The sequence below is a fragment of the Taurulus bubalis genome, assembly GCF_910589615.1.
Source record: "Taurulus bubalis genome assembly, chromosome: 9".
Taxonomy (NCBI): Eukaryota; Metazoa; Chordata; class Actinopteri; order Perciformes; family Cottidae; genus Taurulus; species Taurulus bubalis.
In genome coordinates this window covers 8,404,360-8,428,102 of record NC_136597.1, presented here as the reverse complement: position 1 = coordinate 8,428,102, position 23,743 = coordinate 8,404,360, and the positions used below count along the sequence as shown (strand labels likewise).

Below are 23,743 nucleotides of genomic sequence, written 5' to 3'. Positions count from 1 at the left end.
TTCCACGCCGGAGCCACACCAAGAGAAAATCTAATCCCAGCCCGCTGGATAATGGGTCTTTGAGTCCTTCGGGACTGGTGTTAGCGATTGCCTCGCCGTTCATTGGAACGCAGCTCAAATTCAGCAATGTGTGTTTGTTTTGGGGCATCACGACTGTGTGTGTGTGCGAGCTCGTGTGAGTAAGCGCTTGTGTGTGTGTGTGTCTTTTTATGAGCTTGTCTGAGTGATTTCCCAGTGAGAGTGCGTTTAACAGCCGGATTCCTCCAGGATGAGTCTGACTGTTTGATAGAAAAGCCCCATGGCGGCCTCCCTGTATCCAGCCTAATGAGCATCAAGTCTAACAGGTGGTCCATCGGAGCACTGAGAACAAGAGGGATTAGGCTGTTTGCATGTAAGTTGCTTTGTTTTATACCAGTAGTGCTACGCTTTTCTCCATCCAAAAAGGAAATTGAATTCTAAAAACGCTCCTTTGATCAGCAGTCCGTGGCCTGAGATGCTCAGATGTTTGTGGTGGAAATGTCCAAACTATTCAGAAAGGCTGGAAGTCAGTCACAGTTTATTGCCTGGTTTTAGGATGATGACGCTTCATACACTGTCTGACGTGTACCGTAAAAAAGCCGCTTTGTTTTACGACCCTGAACTTATAAAACGGGGGCGCAATTTAAACAGCGGGAATGAAAATAGCTGTGATAGTGTTAATTGTTTCCAGTTGCACTTCCAGGTTATATTATATACACAACATGGGTTTATTACATACTTTGTGAAAATCATTCGTATTTGATGTAATTTACTTTGCTTTTAATGGCCATTTACTTACATACAAAGCGGGATTTCTTACAATTGTGATGTGCTACAACGAGCCTAGGTTCCCCTGCTGTTCCCTTTTACTGCGAATGAAAGTCACAATAACACAACTATGTTTTAATGTGCTTAACTAGATGAGTTTACAAAGGGATTTCATCTGCTAACAATGTGGGCGTGGCCTTGTTGGTCGAGCCATTGCTTTGGTCCAGAGTGAAATGTCTCAACAACCTTTTGTTGGATTACAATGGAGGTTTTGTACAGACATTACTGTTCTGCAGAAGATGAATCCTCATAACTCATTCTTCATTATTTTTTTATGGCACCACCACAAGGTTCATATTTTCCGTTGTGAATGTACCGTCACACATCTAGTGCGATCAACACGTCAACATTTCAGTTTGACTGATACACAAAAATACTTTGTGCTAATAAACTAACGTTAACATAAACTAAGAAGGCGAACTTGGTCAACATTATACCTGCTAAACATCGGCATGGTATCATTGTTGGTGAACATGTTTGCATGCAGATGTTAACACTTAGTTTAAAGCATCACTGTGTCCTCGTTCAATGTGTGAATTTAGTTGTACCTGAAGTCTTTTATTGATCAATGGATGGACAAACCAACAGGGATCCATCACTCATCTATCATTCACAAACAGAAAGAAGAACACAAACTGAACATTAGAAAAAGGTGCTTGCCTCTCTCCCCATTACATGTCCATGACTAAAAGGCATAAGACAGAAAATGTTATTTTCCACCATGTGACACAGACCAACATCTGATTTGAATTTGTTTTCTTGCCGAATTAATGAAGTTTCCATTCGTAGTTGCAAATCTTGAAATGAGACGAGAAACATGACAAGAGGTTTAGCTCTACTTCCTGCTGTATTTGCTGCTTTTGGTAAATGTCTGAGTCATGATGATGAATACTTTCATTCTTCATTAGTTTTCACAGTTTACTGATTCATCTGCTTTATGTGCAACTAGGTTTTACTTCTTTTTTTTCAGCAAGGTTCTTATCTCAAATTACTCATTACACAGTATTAATGAGGGTTAGTGAGGTTAATTACTGAAATCATACTTCTATCATATAATAGGATCTATTTTTATGCTAATTACTTAAGATAAATTAGCTAGAAAGAAAAATAACACGTCATCTGCCATTAATGCAACTTTTCCGTGTCCTCTTTTTTATTAATTTACGTTTGTAGCTGTGTTGTAATCCCTCCACTGGTTGACCAATGTACAGTATTTTGGTAACAAAGCAGCATTGTTTAGCATGAGCAGAAAAATATAGGCTTTGGAGAATTCAAAAACGTCTCTGGGTTGAGGATGGGGTCCCCCCCACCCCTCTCCTGCTTTGCTGCTGCAGCTGACTTTTAATGGAATCTGATTTAAAAGCTTGTGAATAATTCCTTTGGGGTTGTGGTTTGTAGGTCATTGTGCCATTATGGCGTGCTCCTGGTCTGTCTGAGGGAATATATATATATATGCGTGTGTGTGTGTGTGTGTGTGTGTGTGTGTGTCTGAGTGTGTGTGTCTGAGTGTGTGTTGGTGGGGGAGGGGCATCTCCTGCTTGTCTGGTTGAAGCACCGAGCTGCTCTCTCCAACGCGGCAGTAGATGGTCACAGAGTGAACCCATCCACCCCCTCGGGCTTCACCCACAAATCCCTTCCTCTGGGCAACAAAGGGATTATGGAGAAAAAAAAATAGACTAATCTACTTCTGCGAATTTACTTATGCAAAGTGTTTGCCACACAAGCCCTGACATCAGCCTGATCTTAGAAATCAAAAACACATTTTTTTTTTATTTTATCATCCAAAGCTTCACTTTTTTCCATTCAATGCTTTCTGCGCTGAGGAAAGAACTCAAGCCATGCATTTCCAATCTGAGGGCCTTTTGTTTTCTTTATTTGGGATACTTGAGAAGGAACACTGGGCTTGTAAGGGGCCACCTGCGATAACAAATGACTCCCCAGTGTGTAGAAAACATCCAAAAGCAGCAGTCCGGATGATTTTTGTCTTGATTTATTAATATACTGCATATGCCTGAGAGCTGTGCCTGAAATATAGCTGAAGGTGTTGCGAGATGAAAAATACGCCTCTGCAAAGGGCTTCCCAGCCAGTCACATTCAGTAGCACATACCAGTAATGACAATTTGCTACCTGGACAAATGCTTGGAGAGCAACTTTCACCTCTGAATGGTATTTCTGGCCGGCTCCACTCCAAACATCTTTGATCTCCTCCCTTCGGTTTATATCTGGATGTCGTGTCTTTATCTGTTGGCGAGGTGGGAGTGGAGTGACGGCGAGTGGAGAAGACTGACTGAGGATGAACTTATCACCTCGTCTTCGGGGGTGAAGGATTTCACCATGCCTGGCTCCGTTTCACGTGTTTAAATGTTCCCCTCCTGATGGTGTGATACGGCGTATCTCGGGATAATTCAAACAGTCCGGGGAGAAATAAGCCGAGGGATTTTCTCCCGCGAAGGTTTGCACGCTGGAGTGGCTGGAAACCCATAGAGTAAAAGCTTCTTGGCAGTGATCGTGTTATTGCTCCACCTCAGACTTCCCTCAACGTTTGGAAATTAGCCTTTATGTTTGCACAAACTGTAAAATGATTGTTTCCCCCTCCACATTTGGCTTGGCGATGAAAGATTGTGTGATATTCTTTGTTGGGCGATATTTATCTTAGAAGGAAGAGCTTTGATTTGGAACCACAGGAAGAACATGTGGGTAGTCTTTGTGTTGCACAGCACTGGGCCGCGTTTGACTCGATCCCAGATGCTGGTCCTGGGTGGTCACACCCATCGCACTGTTGCACAATGCCTGTCCGCCGCCTCTTGTTTGTTACCCAACTGTTGTCTCTGTGTTTTCCAGGGTCTTGGAAAAAATGCGGCCCGCACATCAGAGGCGTTTAACTGGTTGACTAAACCGTTTAACAGGCAAAGCCACTAAACTCTCGTAGTGATGTTTCCCTTCCAGATGTTCTAGTAATGGTCTCATCAACTCTCACCACCTCCGTTTTTTAACAGTGTGTTCACAATGTGAGCCAGATGGGTTGTTCTGTTCTGAGGGCGGAGCTGGTCCGGCAGCATGGATGTGGGGACATCCTGTGTTATCATATACTGTTTTATCAGTAGAACTATAGCTGATTGACAGTGATTGGAGTCAGTTATCGCTAATTGAAAGTTTAAAAACATAATTTTAAACAAACAATCTTAATACAAATCCCTCTGATTTAAAAATGAAAAAATAAAAGTTACCAAGATACCAACCAAAAGAGACATTTTACAGCAGGGGTGCCCACACTTTTTTGACTCGCGGGCTACTTTTAAAATGACCAAGTCAAAAAGATCTGCCTCCATTAATAATGCTAAATATATTCTGAATGTCTAGCTACATGGAGAAACTTCTTTATCTCCGGACAGAGCTCTATCAGCCATCTCACATCAGTGTGTAGAACAGCCGTCTTTGAGGAGCTCTCGCTCGAATAGACGATCTTCGTTGCCACATCCATGATCTCTTTCATGTTTAGCATTGTAGCGCATAATGCTTGTTGGTGTATTATGCCGTGGTAATTAAGGAAGTCGGGGAAAACATCGTTCTCCCTGCACATAACAATAAATCCGTTCAAGGGGCCGACCATTGCGGGCGCAGCGTCCGTGGTGATTGACAACAACCAAAACATTTTAGTTATATATTTTTTTAGAAACTAATCACAACCTTGTCCATTCCCCACATGATTGATATCACATTGGAGCAAGGAGAGCGTGAACGTCTGTTGACTGTTAACAGCTGATGTCCTTGAAAGGTTCAGACGTGGCGACGTTTCTCAGCAGTTTCTTCTTGCACGAGCTTCAGTTTCTCTCTCAGCTCTCTAAGTAATAAATGGCCCTCTGGTGACTTGTTGATCTTGTTACTCACAGTGTGAACGCATGGTTAGACTGACTTGTTCATTTTTTCACTTAAAAGCTACCATGGGAGCAGCCTGGATCCCCCTCCTCCCACATACACACACTTTTTTTTTGCTATCACAGCTGCGTAACATTAGCTCTCATATTTCACAACAGTGAGACACGCCACTCCGTCCGGGAGCAAAAAGCATATTCTGTGTAGCCGTTTACTCAACCTTATCGAGGGCTGATTTCAAACATGGCCTGTTGTATGGAAACAAGAGCGCCGTTAAGCTTCTCGAGCACATCGCGGCCACTCCCGGGGCATCCATCACGGGCTGTAACAAGCTGCAGAGTACTGGCTGAAGCGTGCGTGTTTATATGTGCCTCGCGTGCTCGGCGCTGACGGATATGTGGTGACAGTTGTGAGATATGGCCTGCTGGACATCCAGGACAGGGGGCTGTGGTGTCTGGTGAGTGGCATCTCTCTGAACCCTCTTCTCATCTGCTGTAAGCAGCGGATAACGCAGTCTCAAGCCTCTTGTGTAAGAGACCTGGTCACGGAAGACAAAAGGGGTGGGTGGGCGGACAGGGAATGACGTAAGTGTCCTCTCCCCTGAGCTCTGATCCTGAGCTCTCTGTAGGTCAGCGGAAGCAGAGCCACTGACCCTAATTCCGTAAGGAAAGGTTTCCTGAGAAGAGTCGCCGCCTGCTCCCCGCTCCCTTTTGGCGGCTGACCTGGAAAAGGCGCAAAAAAAAAAGAAAAACGGCTGACGTAGATTGAGGATGCTTGTTTGTCGAGGCTTCAGACAAGACCCTGAAGGGTCTGAACTGCCTCCCTGGCTTTTTTTGATCTGATGAAGGACACGGCTCCATCTGTTTCCTGCTCCCGAGGGCTTGCGGCGTTCACATCGGATGAAGACAAATGAACAAACGGAAGGATGAGTCACGGCTCTTTTTCTCATGTTATGACAAGCACTTCTGCTTGAGTGCCTAAGCCTGGAAATATTGGCATGTTTGTTAAATGACTGCGAGGTTGGTCGGGGATCAGGCATCATTACAAGCAGAGAGGCACAAACAGTAGACGGTTCCTCTGACAACATTTGACTCTCTCGCAGTTTACCAATTCAACCTCGGCACGTTTACTCGGCAAGCTTCCATTGTTCGCTCCGTCAATAAACAAGCCAACTCAAAATGTAGGACGTAGATGCTCGTTGTGTTCTCCACAGGAAGCCAGTGTGTCCCCTTCATCCACCTCCACACTCAAACCCATCAGTCTCCTTTCTTTGTGTACCATCCTCTTGTCTGTCTTCCTACAGCACCTGTCAGCTCCATTGTCCTCCCCTGAAGACAAGTAAACCCATCCAGGCATGCTCCTGCGACCTTTTTCAATGGCGCTCTCCCAACGAGGCCGGTGCCTTTGTTCCTGGAGCCTTTCTTACCAGGTTTTTGAGGGCAATCAGCAAGGGGGCATCCGTCTTCCCATTGAGGGAGGCGTGGTTTTTCGCTGCTTGCTGGGTGCGATAATGGACCACACATGGTCGTGCTTCAGCGGCTCACCAAGACCCGCGGCCTCGGTGCGTGGGCACAGGCCCCTCTGAATCCTCTCCCTCCAACCGGCCCATAAAGCACTCTTCTTCTCAGCCTTTTGTCGGGGGCCCTTTCACTTAGCCGGAGCTCTGCGGGCCCTTTGTCCTTGTATCTGGGGGCCCGGTGCCTCAGCGTCCACTCCCTCAGCTTTGTTCACTCCACCTACAATATGCCACCAACAAGTATTCCAGAGATGCAATGAATGCAAGTCTTTCTGTCTGTGTGAATGTGCCTAAGTAAAGACAGAAAGTTTTTTTTTTATTTAATGTTGCTCAGGAGGTTTCGCTGTCGATTTGGGCAATTTATTGAGCTAAATTCATTGGGGGAAAAAACATCCTTGCATTCTTTCCCTATTCCCCTATTGTTAGAGGAAATGAAACACATTTCTTGCTTTAAGGAGTTAATTAATTAACATTTTTCCTGAGTGAGGGGTTTATTTGGTAGAGTTTCTAGAATGTAAAGTGTTATTAGTGAATTAAAGCCTCATGTATGGTTTTAATGGCCGACAACTCGGCAATACAGAGCAGACCTCGGTCCCCAACGGTTGAGCTACCTCCATCAGAGACCACATGAATCCCAGAATGGGCTTTTTTTATCAGACCTGTAGACATATTTATCATACTTGACCAAATTACAGAGCCAAAACCCAGGCGTCAGAAGTCTGGATAGCACACTAAAAACGTAATATATGTCCCTCTGTCTCCGCGTCCACCAACATGTCTGACTTTGCATCAATAAATCTTTATACGCAAGGCTTATTAAGTTTCCTTTTTATCTGTAGAGTGGAGCTTTTTGATGTTTGACACACATGTTAGGGAGGTTTCTTTCTTCTTTCTTTCATTATACTGGAGGCCTCACTAATTTACAAAACGTCTGTCAAGGCCTGTGGCGATGGTACCACCCTGACACTTTATTACCAAGGGGCATGTCACATGGTAATGATGTAAATTTAATGAAATCCCCATCCTTCTCTGACTAGGATTTCATAGTAATTCCATTTGAAACTATAAATGGGATGTCATGAAATCACTCGGCTCTGGTTTACCATACGGATGGCATTGATTTGTTGGTGCTGCCATGCTGCTGCACAGACCTGCAAGACTGAAGCGTAACATTTAGTTGTTAATGCCAATCCGCTCCAGTAATAAGTCCTCTGTGCCACATGGTCCTTTATTGTTTTGCTGCTAACCAGGAATACAGTATGGGGAAACATCAAAGGGAAAGCGTTACCTCTTGGGTAGCCTTACCAGAGGCCTTGAATTATTTTCTCTTCCCCAGTTTCACTCATTCAGGTCATCGTACTGCCTGTAGTATTTTAAAAAGTTATTTCAGTCCAAGCTTTTGAGGTATCGCTGGGTTGAAAAGTTTCCATCTGCAGAGCTGGTTTGGATTCTTTTCATAATATCTATCTGACCCGTGTAAAATGTTCAACCGTCTTTACTGAGCGTCATTTTATTGGCACTAACTCTGTAACATCAGATCTCTGCCGTGCCAAACTTTTACAACCCCTCATCAAAATAATATGAGCTTCAAAACCTCTGAGGCCAGTGTGCGGCCCATACTACCATATTTGTAGCAGAACACTTAAACAATATTTTGCTTCTCGCAGCACAGACTAAATTTGAAATGTCCGCGTGTGCTCAGTATTTCATCACCACCTCGGAGAGTTTCTCAATTTCAACACCAGCCTCTCAGGGAAATATTTGAAATTGAGCTACTCTCCCATCTGGAGTCACGTGATCGTGATCATTTAGGCCGGCCAGTTAGGAACAAGAAAAAAGGCAGCTGTCTGTTTAACAACCGGGCCTGCCCTCAGGACACAGAGACTATGGATTGCTGCTGTTGTGTGATACCTGCTCTCAGACCAGGAGACTCAACCAAACACATTGATCGCCGCCCGCTTTATCCAATTGATTCTGTTCACTTCATCTCACAGCAATTCAAAGCTGATGACACAGCCTCATCAACATGCACAGTTCATCTGAATGTTGGTATTCATATTTGATTTCTTGCATTGTGTGCATTGTACAATGTGGCATTTTGTCAGCCCAAAGTGGTGTTAGGGAATCCAATAGTGCTGACTGTTGCAGTATATGTTGTGTCTTAGTTTTGGGAATTCAATTTAGCTCCACAATGGGAACTGGAGGAAATTGCCTGTGAATGTTATTGACTCAGAGACAGAGATTATCTTGGAGGAAGTCTTTTGTGGTGCAGTGACGGGCCTGACAATACAATAGAGAGAAGACATGAAGACACAGGAGGAAACATAACTGTTAATCAAGAAGGTTTTTCCATTTTTGTCCTTTTCAGGGCACAAAGACTTATTATTAGATGCAAGGGATGTAATGTTTCCTTCCCTTTGTCATCAGTTGACTTTGTTGAATAATTTAATATTCTGTTCATACTGTATGTAGCACATGTGTTGTACAGTTTTGCTTTGGTCTGAAATGGAGGGCAAAGAGTTTACGTGACGTAAAAGAGGAGCTGTGTGTGAAGATAGCGAGCACTTAGAACGTATTTCAGAAAATCCACTTTCTGAATGGAAAACTAGGAGAGGAAACCCAAAGTCTGTAAAGGAACACAGGCACTGGTTACGGTTTTGTGTTTTTCGGTGGCCATAAACTCAAATGCGTAAATGAGCTCCTTCACAAAGATATAAATTGCCACCATGTGGAAGATGAAGCATTTAAGAACACGTAAGAGGCTATTTGGGTTCCTCTTGGACATGTTTATAGGTTAACAAGTCAGTGTCTCACGCAATGGCAGGTGGCGCTGGAGATATTTAGGGTTATTTCACATTGATAGTAGGCTCATTGTTTCTTTCCTTTTTTAGGTTCATCTGTTCAGAGTTCCACTTTCTCAGTTGCACATTTAAACACTGTTTTCCAAGGGCTATCCCAAAGTAAATATGATCTTTCATTTCATTTGGTAGCATCAACGGCCTTAAGCCTTGTTTTCCGTTTCCAGTTTAAGTTAAAATGAATGTGAGATTAGCATCGCGCCTTAGCCTGATTTCCTCCCTGTGTACCAGCTCACATTGGCCCTGACTATCTGAGATCAAGCAACAGGTAATGAGGCAGCAATTTCAGTTATCAGAGGTGCATCAGTCCAGTCGTCATAGGAAGACCTCACTGATTCCCGAAGGAGCACCAACCCCCATTCTCCTTCCACTGACTACCACCACACGTGGCTGTCGATGGGGGCCCTCCATCTCTGTGTGAGCAGACTACATGTGTCTTCAATTAAGGCCTGGAACTAGAGCCCAAATGGGAGAGCAAAAAAAGGCCGGGGTGAGAGCCGTGTGAGAAGACTGGCCTGTTGTGATAGCATCTAATGAGATCACTCAGAGCTGCATCCTTGAGCGCTGCCATTCATTAATGTAATGATTCTTTGTGTATGCGCGTGTGTCCCAATTCATCCGAGGGAGCTTTCATGCTATGTTGTGGTTGCTGCCTTGCGGTGAGCAGAAAGAAGCAACAATGAGCCTGCATAAGAGGTCTATATATAGCTAATGGCGGTAGGATCTGAGCAAAGTAATCAATTGATCTCTTTCTCCTGGTCTCCATCTGCCTTTCTCCTGTGCTGTTAGTGCCTCATACTTGTTTGTTTGTTTGTTTGATTAATTGCACAGGGCTTTCTTGAAAATAGACACGAAGCGCAACGCCTCCCAGAGCCCTCCTGCACTCCCGCAGCATCTTCACATATAAACAGAAGAGCCTTAAGGCCGTGAGGAGAACTGGGACGAGACCCAGCTGTTTCAAATGCTGCAGATATAAGATGGTCGGGGCACTAAAGATGTCTTCTCCTTTCTGCACCACTGGCATTCTCAAAGGCTCTTCCTGCACTTAAGCCCCCATGCAATAAACATCAGTGAGCGGAGGCCTCTGCGTTGACTTGCCATGATTCAGGCTCATCCTTCAGGGCTGCTGTGCCTCGTAAAGCCCCTCCATGCCGAAAGCTTCGGGAAGAAGGATGGCAAAATGTTGGACAGGCGATCCGCTCACGCATTCGTTAAAGCTCCGGCTTGCGCAATATTTTTCCATCTAACTCCACTGGTCCTCTCGATCTGGCGAGGGTCTCGCTGAACCGCTTCATGGGTCAACATCTTCCGAGCCCCAAATCAGAACACTTAACCGGCCCAGTGGTGGGCCAGGACCGGATGGGTCTTGCGTGCTTCATGGCCATGAGCCCAGAAAGGGTAGCCTCCCCTGCATTGATCTCCTGCTTCATGTGGAAGAGAGGCACTCTAAACAGGAGAGGAGGAACAAATCAAACACATTTATTACCACATGGCTGAGAAGGTCAGAGCGTGACAAAAGCCCTCCTGTTGTGAGGAGGAGTGCTGTGGAGTGGCCCCCTCCCAACAGAGCCTGGGTGACGGCCGCGGCATTAGACATGGGTCAGGCTGAGGGGAAACACGGAGGTACAACTAGCGAGAGAACAAGGACCTTGTTCTTCTTTCTTGTTGAACTGTGGCGTTCATTTAATAAAAGCTGTGTGGTTAAATGTTCCACTTAAGTGTTAAAGTGGATAAAAAAAGCCTAACGAGACACTAAGAAATTACATTTTGCAATTTGGTGACCATTATGTGACCTTTTTAAGAAACTCAAATAGTAAACGGTTAATGAGAATATTTAAGTTTGTAAATATAGCGTTCTCAGGTGATCGGCACATCCTAATTTAATAGCATTTTTTACTTTTCTTCTCAGAATTACAATTTTTAGAAATTTTCTTTTTAGATTTTTTCTTTTTATTCATTTTACCTCAGCAGTAAACCTTTTTTCGTTGGCTACAGTGCCCATGTCAGTATGTGGGTCGGCTGGTTCCCCTTTTTTAGTTCAAACTGAGATATCTCAAACACTTGAATGAATTTCTTCTAAAGCATACAGGTGCGTGCTGCATGTGTCAGTGTGTGCAAGTGCAAGGCTTCCATTTACATTTCACCTCAATCTTGTGAAAATCTTTTGGTGAAAAGCGCTCACCTCTGACACTATACCAAAGAGGCAGCCTACTGAAGATAAAAGTAGTGACGGATACAAAGACGTAAGAAAAGAGAAGAGTTAGTGCCTGAGAAAGAGGTGTGTGTGTGGGTGTGAGAGGCCTACAGGAGTGACCCAGCAGCCCTGCACATGCTGACAGATTTACTGGACACAATAATCGGTGTATATCTCCCTGCTGTGCTGTGCACATGCAGCTCCTGTAATTGGCTCTTACACCTGGAATCGCCCATAAACATCAAACAACTTTACACTTTGACACTGAGGTGATTTGCTCCCGACACGGTGATCAACGTGCTTTTCTTAGAAAGTTTGCTTTAACACGGGGAGCTGCAATAACATTCCCAAACATTCTCGAAACATAGTTTGGGATTCATTACCTTTCAAAATGTTATTGGACTGTTGGTAAATAGTGTCGATGTCTGGTTGGACAGGAAGTAATCGAAACAGGCTTCCAGACAGCTTCATCAAACAGAGCAGCGGCCCTCAGGCCTTTGCTTGGACATCAGAGGTTTGAGCCGGACTCATACGTGCCCGTGGCAACTTTACACCATGGGATTCAAAGCCGAGCTGCCAGGATTCCTGCCCTGCCAGCGCCGTTGGCTGGATAGAAGTGTGGCTCACTGGTTGGTTGGTTCGCTGGCTGGCTGGTTAGCTCTCGGGGATCAGCATTCAGGTCGTGCCCTACTGTGCCCATCCCGTACGGCACAAAAGGCTGATCAGGGATGCTAGACAGCAGGCACGGGCATTCACCGAGCTAAAACACACGGCCTGCCCCGCTCCAGACTCGGAGTCTCAGTGTCGCAGTGTTTGCTCGTCCACTGTGCCTCGAAATGGGGCGAGTGTGTATGCCTGTGCCAGTGGAGCAATGCAAATACCCTCCCTGAGGGGAAGACTTATTGCACTTAGTTCGGGAATGCTGCTGGATGAATCGGACACAGTGTTGCATGTTGCACTCCGAACAAACACTTGGAACCTCTTTTGGTCTTTAGTGAAATTGCCTTTTTGTACATTTTATATGCAAGCAGGTTTGCAATGAGATAGTGAATATTACAAAAACAGACACTCAACTCTTTGACACAATGGTATTTGTGTTGCTATGAAGTGATTTTATCTTTATTGAATGGATAACCTGAAGAAAAATGCACCCATACAAAATTAGGCATGTTTAACATAGTGTACAGCCTTCTTATTATTTTTGTCACGTCCGGGTGTAAAGAGCAAAAACCCAAGTGCAGGAGGAGACGACAGGATTCCACATAAGGCAAAATCCAAAACGTTCTTTACTTTTACAAAGACAACAAAAAAAGAACAACACTAGAAAAACTTACAGACGGTGGCGAAACATACAGGTGTAAGCCACGGAGCAGAGAAAGACAAACCTGCAACAGGCAAGGGGACGACACAGACTAAATACACAGGGGAAGCCAGGCAACGAGGCACAGGTGGAAACAATGAGGGCGGGGCTTCATAATTACACAGCGCAAAGGCACATGAGGAGGGAGGAGTCTGGAACGAGAACAGGTGAAGGGAATAAACAATCAGGGACAAGGCAGACAATGACAGGGGCAGGAAGTGCGGGGACACAGAGGACACGAGAGACACAGATTACAAAATAAGACAGGAAACAACTTAACACCGTGACTTTTAGTATTTAATTCTGTAATAGTCGCCAGAATGCAGGAAACAACTACATTTGTTTGTTTCAGAGACGCCGCTTTGTTTGCAAAATCCTCCCTATTTTTTAAGGTCTCAAGGTTTGTACTTGTGCCTCACAACATTACACCTCATCATACTGTATAATGATACACATTTAGAAGAAGCAGGGAGAGGAAAATGTGCTACTTTGCTCACTGAATATAATGCAGCAATGACAAAAGGATGTTGAAGAATATTGAAGGGAAGAATTGTTACATTACGTGTACAGAATTAATTTAATGTAGATCCACAATTAATGAATGACCTTTATCCTGAATGTCCATCGCACGGATGTCATCTATCTTTCCTCTCCTGCCTTTCATCAATTACAATGATGGAGGGGAGGCGTCACACAGCCCGGGATAATAGTGTAACTGCCTCTGCTTCATTTGCTTTCAGGAACAGTGGAGAGAGGCTAGCTTAATTTAGTAATCTCGTACTGTAAATTAATATAGCATTGGTTAGTTTGACAGGAAACAAATATAAATGTTATATTGCTCACTCAGCCATTTGCAGAACAGGTTATTTTTAGGTCAATAAATTAAGACATCTGCCTAAATAGCAAAATAAAATTGTCATCCAAAGGAAAATCTATGTTGTGTAATAGAAATATGCTCTTCAATGCTTCCCTGAGGCCGTTTTTATTTTATTAATAGCTTTCATTATAGGCTTACTAATCACATGTCAAGAGGAAGAAAGCAGCCATTCATTCTTGACAATAGGGATTTTACGGCGGCCTCAGCGGTGGTGTGTTGGCTACAGTGAGCGGCCCCACAACCACTTTCTCTGTTTGTCCTCTCCGGCCTCCCTCATCTTTCATTCACTACCGGCCCTCTTGTTCAAGCTAGAATATCAAAACATTCAGTGGCACTGTGACACTGGAGTTATTAATCACATTTTAGCAGAAGATGCAAAAACGGAGAGTTTTGAATACCAGCCAAAGATAATTTGGACTTTTTCATCCATGTTGAATGGGACCCAGGTGCTTTTTTTTCTCCCTGGCTGAGCTTCTTAAAATGTTAACGCTTGATTACATTTTATCTTGTTTGGCGTCCATTGCCGTTGGCTGGTGGGACTCATCCATATCCTCGAGCATCAGCAGGCTATTAGTAACAATGCCCCAAAATAGGGATGATTTTGTCTTCTCTCATTTTGAAAATGATTAATGATTGATCTTTGTGCACTTCATCTTCATCAACCTCTGCATTATTATTAATTGCTGTATTAAAATTAGCTTATTGGGAGTTGGATTGCTTTTTTGACATTGACCACATTAATCACAGCAGCCTTATTTATCTTTCATTTCCTGAAAAAGACAATACTTTAAGTAGGCCGTCAGAATTTTGTAAAGACATCGTTTTAAATGTATTTCCCTAGTTGTACAACTTTTTCGTGAAGAAAACCAATATATTTATATGAATATGTGCTCTTGGAAAATAGCTTTTTTTCTTCCTTTATTAGGTACCATAAAGTGCAGTGGAGGTATGCCATTAATGGTCTGCTAGCATGCCCATGGGAAGAAACATTAGACAAAAGAGCTTGCCGGAACCACTGAGCGGACTACCCTGGTGTCTCTGTGGGCAGTCTAAAAATACCACTGTGCTTCTTTCAGATATTGAAGCCGGCTGATGACATATTGTTGGCAGACCTTCGATCACTTTCTCCCGAACTCCCACCAGAGTTGATTTTCTTTTCATATGCTGTCACAATTGGAAATCGTTATATGGCGTGTGTTTCGAAGGGCTGACTTTCTCCTCAGCCATTCAATATCCAAACCGGTCGGTCTTGTCCCGTGGTTGGACGTCCTGCAGTTCGCTCCGATACTTCCGGCCACACCAAGTGTGTCTCTCGCTTCCAAAACGTCCGTATGCCTTTTCCCCTGTGTGATTTGTGGACAGACGCTCCGGCATACGCATTCTTCGTTGAGAATGGTTTGTCTATTCTTTGGGGGGGATTTCCAAAATGTTTTATTCTGGTCATGGCTCCATTTCACTCACAGCTTCATCTCGGATTCATGGAGTGGTTGTATAGGGGAAAGTCCTGAAGACATGTCCTTGGTTTTCAATCTCCGTTCCAATATCCAGGCTCATCTCCTGTGTGTGCACCCACTGCATAGACGCCAATCAATCTCCAATTTTAGATAGCTTCTTCGTTCCGTGGGAACCTGTAGTATTTGCATTTCTCTCCGCCCTGCTGGTGCATTCACATTATATGTGAAACTGTTCCAGGAGTAAAGAGGTTAGCTCTCATTTGATTGTTCTCATCTAAGGAGATAAGGAGTTAGCGGGAGCATTTTTCATGGAAATGTGTTTGAACTCCACAAAAAGGGTTCAAGGTACGCCCACTTAGGAAATTGTTTTACGCTGGCTTTATGATTACATGGTCGTGGTCGACAGCTCTGCGTGAGCAATCGTCCCTCATTAGAGGCTCAACTATGCAAATATTGAATTGCATAGCGGAGTAATAAGAGCAAGGCTTCTTTATTTTTTTTAAGCAAGGCATGGCAATGTTTTTATACAATAATAATTTAATCCTGAACAATGAATTTACGCTTGACAGCTTCTTCTTTTTTGAAGAGAAACATTAGTAGAAATGGGGTATTTTCAGTGTGCTTTCTTTCTGAAGTGGTGTTCCAGTAAACGTGATCTGTGTTGTGAAGCTTGTGAGTTAGTCAGGCCTTTTGATATGAGCAACAGTCATGGTGTTGCCTTCTCTGTATTCTCTACGCACACTTCTCGGGTCTCTGGGTTCACCACAGTTATTCCAAGTAGTGGTATTGTGTCCACTAACTTAGCATTATGATCCTTGCGTAACCCACACTTATCTACATAAGTAAATAAGCCTATACTTGTACTATTTCAGATGAGGGCAAAACTTCAGTTTCTGATTCCAACCCCCCATTTCAGTCCACATTGTGACAGATTGAGATCTTGAGAACTTGTGGAGGAATACAAGGAATAGAGGCCGGCAGCAAGAGCTAGACGATTGAGACAGAAACGTTTTTCTCAGGGGCTCCTCTCTTGTTAGCGGCCACGCGATCCCCTCGTTCCCCTGGGAGTCGGCGTATACAGGCGCGCGGTCGGGGGGGAGGAATGTGCTGCCGGCTGGAAAAGGATTGCAGTCCACAGAGAGGTCTACCTCGCCTCCATGGGCCCCGGCCAGCCGCAGAAACTCAATCCGCCTCTCCTGCTGGCCTCTTAGCTTGGTCTGACGGTGATCGAGACCTGCAGTGGATTAATGATTTGCCATAGATTGGGAAGACTGCCCACGACTGGTTGGACTATGATGCAAATTTGTGTTAATTCAGCTGTGGGTGTTTCCCATTCAACCGTCTGAGCAGTTGTTGCAGAGCGATTAAGAGGTTACACCCCCCCACCACCACTCTTTTCTCCACGTCCCTCCATTCTCTGCTTGTCAACCCCTGGGCGGTAGGTGCTCGTCTGCCTCTGTGACATTTAAGCAGGAGACCATCTGAGAGGTGAACCTCGTGCACGGCGACTTCGGGAGCCAAGGCTGTAAACGCAGAGGGGCTCCTGAGGGAGTGGCACTGGCTTTCGTCTGCGCTTCGCTGCCAGAAAACTTCGGTGTGGTTTCGAGGCAATATATAATGTATCTGCCCTCGATGGCTCCACCGCGCTGTGCAGTGGAAAAAGAGCGCACTTGTCTCCAAAACGGCTTTTGAGATGTAATTGAACCATAATGCCTCTTATGTGAGCATCTTGCAGCGCAATGAAGATCTTACTTGACAAATGAGCCAGAGAAAATAAAGCGGCATATCTGAGTCATGGAGTGGAGAGTCGGGCTACCGACTCTTAAGCCGGCTGGTGGAGAGCTGGAGCCTCCGTCAGTCTGACTCGAGAAGCGAGAGAAACCCTATCATCTGTGCGCTGACATCCAAGGCATTTCTATTATATCCCGGCTGATTAATTCTAGGCCTCTTCCAACATCCCAAGGCCAGGTAGTATTTATTTCCCTTGGATCCATCATAAGAGGGGCTATTTCTGCGCACCTTTTCTGGTAGTGAGAGGTTTCAGTTGCCAAAGTAAAGTGTTATACTTAAGAACTTCAGAACAGCCGAGGGAGCAATGATTTACTCTTGAATCCACTGCGTTTCATGTTTTTAGTTTTTTCATTTTCCTCACATTTACATTATTTTACACACGGATGCATTTTTTTTAAATAATTTCCTTCTGGTCTGTGGCTCCCTCCCACCTTTTTTCTCCACCCGTCTCTCTTTGAACTGATTGAGTGTGTTCATTGTGACTGCCGTGAGGACACATTACAACCTGGTGCACTTGGCTTGTTATCACGTGTCATGTCTCATCTATCACACCTTTAATTAATACGCCTCTGCTCTGCTATTGCCAACCACCTTGTCTCTGCGGAGGCTCATTCTATTCTCAAATCACGCCTCAGAACGTGGCAGAAGAGGCAGGAAAAACATTTAACATTTAAGGACTCCTGTTGGGAGAAACATGCCCCCCCTCCCTTGACCCCTGTTGGCCGTCCCCCTCAGCCACTGACACTCACAGCTTGCGGCTGATGTAGCAGCATTAGGTTAGGTCACGCAGGTTCATCCCTGACAGGGAGGAGGTCAAACTGGCCCCTTACTTAGTGGCCATGCCTGCCAAGAAAGCCTGGTAGTACACATTTGTAAATGTTTTTATGGACACGGCTCTCTGTTTTGAACCGCTGCTGCTTCGTCCCCGGACAAACTCTGAGCTGCCATGTCGATAGTTACCACAGAACACCTTCTCTCCAAGCTGCATTTTGCCAACATGGCGTTCCCCTATTGCGTGCCCGTTTTTGTTTGCGGTTCAGGGGCGTGGTGCTCTTGCTTCATCCCCATAGATTCCAGCTGGAAGAGCTGTGGCTGCGGTGGCAAAGCTGCCCAGAGCTTGAAGCTCGCCCTCTGATGTTCTGTTAGTGAATGCCACATGACCACACTCTGGGGGGAAAGCTGTGAGCAAATACAAAGTTTCATTTCACAGCAAGTTGTGTTTTCTGCTTAGTCTGCACTGGTGAATAATAGCTATACCTCCTCAGGGAATCAACAGTTGCCAGTGGAAATACTGTATACCATAAACACTGTATTCACACATGGCATTTCATTGAATGTGGCAGGGCAGCGGTGGTCAGGCGGTGAAGCAGTGTGACAATAATTTAATTGACATAAATACAGCAAAGCATCCGAAAGTCCTTTTCTCACCGTTTATTTTTCTGTTCTCCTTCCAGCCGTGCAATCAAGACTAATCAGGATCTGCTTCCCGAGACCCCCTGGACAAATATCTTCTACGATGACTTTTGGGGCACCTTACTCACACACAGTGGCAGCCACAAGTCCTACAGGCCCCTCTGCACCCTCTCCTTCCGCCTCAACCATGCTGTGGGTGGGCTGGAGCCCTGGGGTTACCACCTGGTGAACGTGGCCCTCCACGGGGCCGTGACGGGCCTGTTTACCTCCCTTGCTCGCCTGCTGCTCGGAGGAGGCCTGTGGAGCTTGCTCGCCGGCCTGCTCTTCGCCGCTCACCCCATCCACACCGAGGCGGTGGCGGGCGTGGTGGGCCGGGCCGATGAAGGGGCCGCCCTGTTCTTCTTGCTGTCCCTGCTGTGCTACATGCGCCACTGCAAGCTGCGCGGCCACGCCGGGCCCTGCCGACTCGCGGCCTGGTTCCTGGGCAGCCTGGCGTGCGCTGCATGCAGCATGCTGTGGAAGGAGCTCGGCGTGACCGTCCTGGCCGTGTCGGCGCTGTACGACGTCTGCGTTTTCCACAAGCTCAAGTTGCGACAGGTCATCATGCTCCTCTACAAGGTAAACAGTTTGTTCTCACCTCGTGGTGCTGCTTTTTTGCTTTCTGTCATCTGACTCTTATCTGACAATAATATGACAAACAGTATTGGAAAGTTAACATGTGTGTATATATTGTGCCTGTGTGAGCACTAGATGTGTTTTTTTGTGTTTGCTTTTCATCACAATATGAAAAACATTTGCAATGGTATGCACAGCTGTGACATTCAGGTCTGATTATTGTGTTTCCCATGAAACACATGTTGGAAAAAGAACAAGCACTGCTGCTGTTTTATAGTCAAACCATGCATATTTATTAATGCATATAGGTAGTCTGAGAGGAATCTCATTGATCATTATCATAATGAGAAATCATTATAGTAGTCGGTAGGAGGGATTTTATTGCTTGAATTTAAAAATGCATAATATGAATCCGTTCAGCCTCAGGATAAACGTAAACCCACATGTATATGTGTTTGGGGTTTTGCTTGTATATTCACATTGCACACTGCAAAAGAAAGCAACAACATTTTCCAAAAGAAAAAGCTGAGATAGCAGGGCTCCAGCCCACCCACAGCATGGTTGAGGCGGAAGGAGAAGGTGCACTGTGTGTGAGTAAGGTGCCCCAAAAGTGTTGGTCATTTCCTATTTTCGTGTTGCTTTTAAAGCATTCAGCTTTTAACCCCCAACAGCTCCTGTCACAAGTACTTACTGTTTGCTGTCTGGTCAATGTGACGTCCACAACTCTGTACCCATCATAACAAATTCAACTAGACGTGTGCACAAACGTGACAAAAGGCCTCCGGAGCAGCATTGAGAGAGTGGCTCTCCGGCACGCCCCAGCAAAGAACAACACTTTGGGATATGTTGTGGGGCGAGGGGGTCAGCGAGAATAGAAGCTAAAACATAAAGAGACACACACGGAGATGGAAACAAAGAGAAAAAATGGTTTAATTGAAGAGCAAATCTACTCTGTCCCTTTCATTGCTCATCATATTGTGAATATGAAGAGTGAGGGCCTCTGCTGCTGTCTTCTCCACGCTGTCCTCTCTTGATTTAAGCCTTATCTGACTCCCTGTGTCCTCTGGAGTCGGGCCCATCCATTGCTGCAGGCAGACAGGCCTTCTAATGGCTTGTCAGGCATGGCTAGACTAAAGAGGAAACCGGGCCAAAAGGGCCGAGGGAGATGATGCCTCATAGCTGACAGTTTTTCAACTTTTTGATTAAAAATCCACAAAGCCTGCTGATCCAATTGTTTTTTGGGGAAGAAGAAAAATAAGACGGACTGGCAGATAGTTATACTATGGAGCAAGCCGTATTTCTTTCATGGCTTGCCATTGTGGTTAACTGAATTGGCAATAAGAGAGGCAACAAGAAACTACATAAAAGCACGATTCAAAAGTATTTTAAATGTGTCTTGAAGGACGTTACTGCAGTTGGAAGTTGCATGTGGAATGGTCAATAATAATAAGCACAGTCGTTTATGAGAAAAAAGACAACATTTTGTGAAGGTTAACACAATTTAATAAAATGTAGCATACAGGCTGCAGGTATATTTCCAACACTGCAAACTACAACCTTCCAATTACTATATTTGGACCCTCAAAGAAAGTTTGAAAGTGAATTGGCCACAATCACTGGTGTAATGACCAATTCAAACTAACACACTAGAGTTGAGGAAAGAAGAGTCTCACAATGGGTTACTGTACTTTCCTTTGAGAAGACAAATAAGGAACTGCGTGGGTTGTCGGGCACTTTTGGAAACCCTCTACAAAGCAACTAACTGTTTTTCATTCTGTCGAGAGACGGCTTTCTCTCTGAAAGAGAGCCTGCTGTATATGGCTCCTTATTATACATGTATGCGACTTTAAGCTGCCAATTGTCATTATCCTAGCGTGTCATTTAGTCGCACCACAGACAACATAAAAAGGAAGCACAAACAGAGAGCTGTCATCATCACGTCAATCATGTTGACTTGGGAGGTTTCTTGTCGGCCTGCAGCGTGATGGCGCTCTGTGAGCGTGGATTCGTATGTCAGAGGCCTGATCTGTTATCCTCCAACAGTGTGCACATTCGTCTCCCTTTGTCTCTGTTGAGGGAGGCAGTCACTTTGACGGATGATAAGCGAAGGAAGTGTATTCCTTGAGGGCGAGTTGAGCCTTCGACCGTCTGCATGAACATTAGTTTTGCACAGAGCTGAAAACTATCAAGGGGGGAAATAAATGCAGTTAAGTTCGGGTTTGAGATCCACCAGGTGCTGAAAACGTGGTCACCCAAACTGTGGTTCATGAATGGGAAAGCAGCAGAAGAGGGAGACGCATACAAGCGTATACAAGCATCTGTCACCGTGTCCAGCCTTTTCTTTGTTTAAATACATAAAACCCATAATTCAGCAGGACTAATGAACCCGGCTTGGTGCGTGACTGACGGGCCACAGTGGGCCGGCGCTGCGTTTTATCACCGAGCGCTCCACTCAGCCGCAGTCATTTGACATTTAGCGTTGGAAACGCTGAAATGGGGGGCCTGCTTATCTGATCGTAGCGCACAGTCAATTACATTAGAGTTTTATATCTGCTGCAAATCTCCCGTTGTGTCATTACGGCTTCTGTGTGCGGTTTGAAGGTTGTAGGCAGGCGAGACTGGGAGCTTCACTGTGATTCCATGTAGGCTCATAACTCAATTCATCACGACTCTAAGTGTAGGCTCGCTGCATGCAAATCAGAGGGGAGAGGCAACGCTCGGGTTTATTGATGATATGTTGCATCACGGATCTTGGGACACGAAAAGCACTCGCTCCAATTAATCATATGCAAAAAAAATTGCTTTTAAAGAACAAAATCAAAGACATAATCGTGTGAAAAGAGACATCTTGCGCGCTGTATTTGAATGAGGTTTGTTTGTGTGCTGTGCATGTGTGTCTACTTGCAGGCATTTGTCTGTGGGATGCTAGCTTAAGATCCAATTCTTCCATTTATCAAATGTAATAGTCCCTGGGGAATATACAATTCTAAAAGGGATTAGACAAATGCATGTCAACTTTATTATCTCCAATAGATTACACAGTGCATTCAGCATAAAAGCTAATACAAGTTTAGGACTATTTCTGCCTTTGTTGATGTTAGTGGGACAGGAAAATAATTAAAGAGAGGCGGCGAGAGGGGAAACAAAAGTGCCTGGACTAATTGAATAAGCTCACGTTGGGTTTACGGGTGGCGCTGGAGTCAAAGCTCTTTGGCATCCTCTGACATCCAAACTCTGGGGAAAGCTTTTATGAAGAGATCTGGTGCAACCTTTGCATGCTCGAATAACCTTTCTAAGAAAAACATAGTGCCCTTTAGAAAACTCGGTGTCACCCATCTGCACTTTCCAATGATGTTTTTATGAATGTATACACAGAAAACACCTAGTTCTTACAGAATCTGCCTGCACGGACTTGCAATTTAACATTTTAGGACCCATTATCTCCATATGCCTTTCAACAATCATTACCCGCTTCCTTCTCCTTCCTCCAGTCATTAGTCTGTATGTGTTTAGCCCCCCAGCACATATACAGTGTTAGTAACCAGTACCAGTGCCAAGTCTACAGCTATGCAGTTACTTATTCCTAAAACATATGCTGTCTTCAAATGTGAAAAAAAAAAGCTTAATTAAATTGTTTACTCAAGCTGACCTTTACAGTGGTGATATTCTCCAGATTAAAGCACTCATGGCCATGTGCTCTTGTGCATCGAGTCTACGGCATACAAATGTAACGCAGTTGGCAATCGCGAGGGTGCGGTGTTACCACGATTAATGTGGAAAAATGTGCTCTTTTTACGAGACCGTGCACAGTAATAGGCTCATTTTCAATAAGAGATACTGAAACACAATTAGAGGTCCTAATTTAGTGTAGGAAGAATGCTTTTTAATAAGATCTCACAGTGTTTATTTCATGGCATGCTGCAATAAAGTGTCTGTCCTGCGGACTGAGGTGTTCTTTCTTTGTTAGTTTCACATTAAAATAAATGTTTGGACAATTGAAGACAGGGTAATTGGCCTGCACGGAGGCTCTGGCGATGGGAAAAACAAGACCCGTAATTCAACGTAAACATTTCCTCCTACATCTTGACTCCTTTTCTTTAAATGTGCAGCTGTATTTAGTCATGAGCTTCCATTCTTCTTTTGTTTGACAGTGCTGCCCACATAATGCTACACTCCGTGTCCATATTTTTACCCCGAGAGAGAACATGTGAGTGAGTTCTTTTCCCGCTGCAGAGGCAATGCCGTGAACACACAGGTGCCGTGTGACACGCAAGTCCGCCTGGAGGCTGACACTCCTTAAAGGACCACGACAGGCTCCAACCCTTTGAAAACGCAATGCAGAAATCTGATGCTTTGAAAGTGTAAATTGGATACAGCGGAATAGTCTCGGTGATGTAGTCTCAATGCTGTCCTTCCATCAGGATCTGCCGAGTACACAAGGGCTCAGATGTGACTCTGGAGAAACTTGAGGTGTTCCTCTGTGATCTCTCTTTGTTCACGTCCGGTGACGCTGACGCTGGAAAATGATTTCCAAATCTGGGACGGGACCCAGCTGGCCCTCTGTGAATGTCAAGCTTACACAGTTTATCTTTTCACACCACCCATTTTCTGTTCACACTTTGTGTATTAGTGCAAGGTCACTGCTTTCGGCGTGTGTGCGCGCGTGTGTGTGTGTGTGTGTTATTTGTGTGTGTTATGCGTCTGGAGGGTGAGAGAGCTCAGGTGTCGGGGAGCTGGTGAGGCCGACGAGGCCTCAACTCAGAGAGGGGAGATGTGAGAAGTGAGTTCCATCAGAACATGTGTATGTGTGCCAGTTTACATTCAAAGGTGTGTGTGTGTCTGAGGGAGATATAGACCCTGCATATGAAATATGACACCCATACATACCCTTGCTGTGTATTGGATGAGGTAGAAAGAAACACAGCCTAGCCGATACATTCTTACC

General features: G+C 44.8%; 1 protein-coding gene across 1 annotated transcript in view; it reads left to right on the top strand.

Moving 5' to 3' along the window:
- tmtc2b (transmembrane O-mannosyltransferase targeting cadherins 2b) overlaps positions 1 to 23,743 on the top strand; it is a gene marked incomplete at both ends in the record, with an annotated part of 84,743 nt that overhangs the window by 21,151 nt on the left and 39,849 nt on the right. Inside the window, one exon of the mRNA XM_079223237.1 lies at positions 18,225 to 18,801. Coding sequence (XP_079079363.1) covers positions 18,225 to 18,801 — 577 coding nt within the window. The remainder of the gene's footprint in view (positions 1 to 18,224; positions 18,802 to 23,743) is intronic.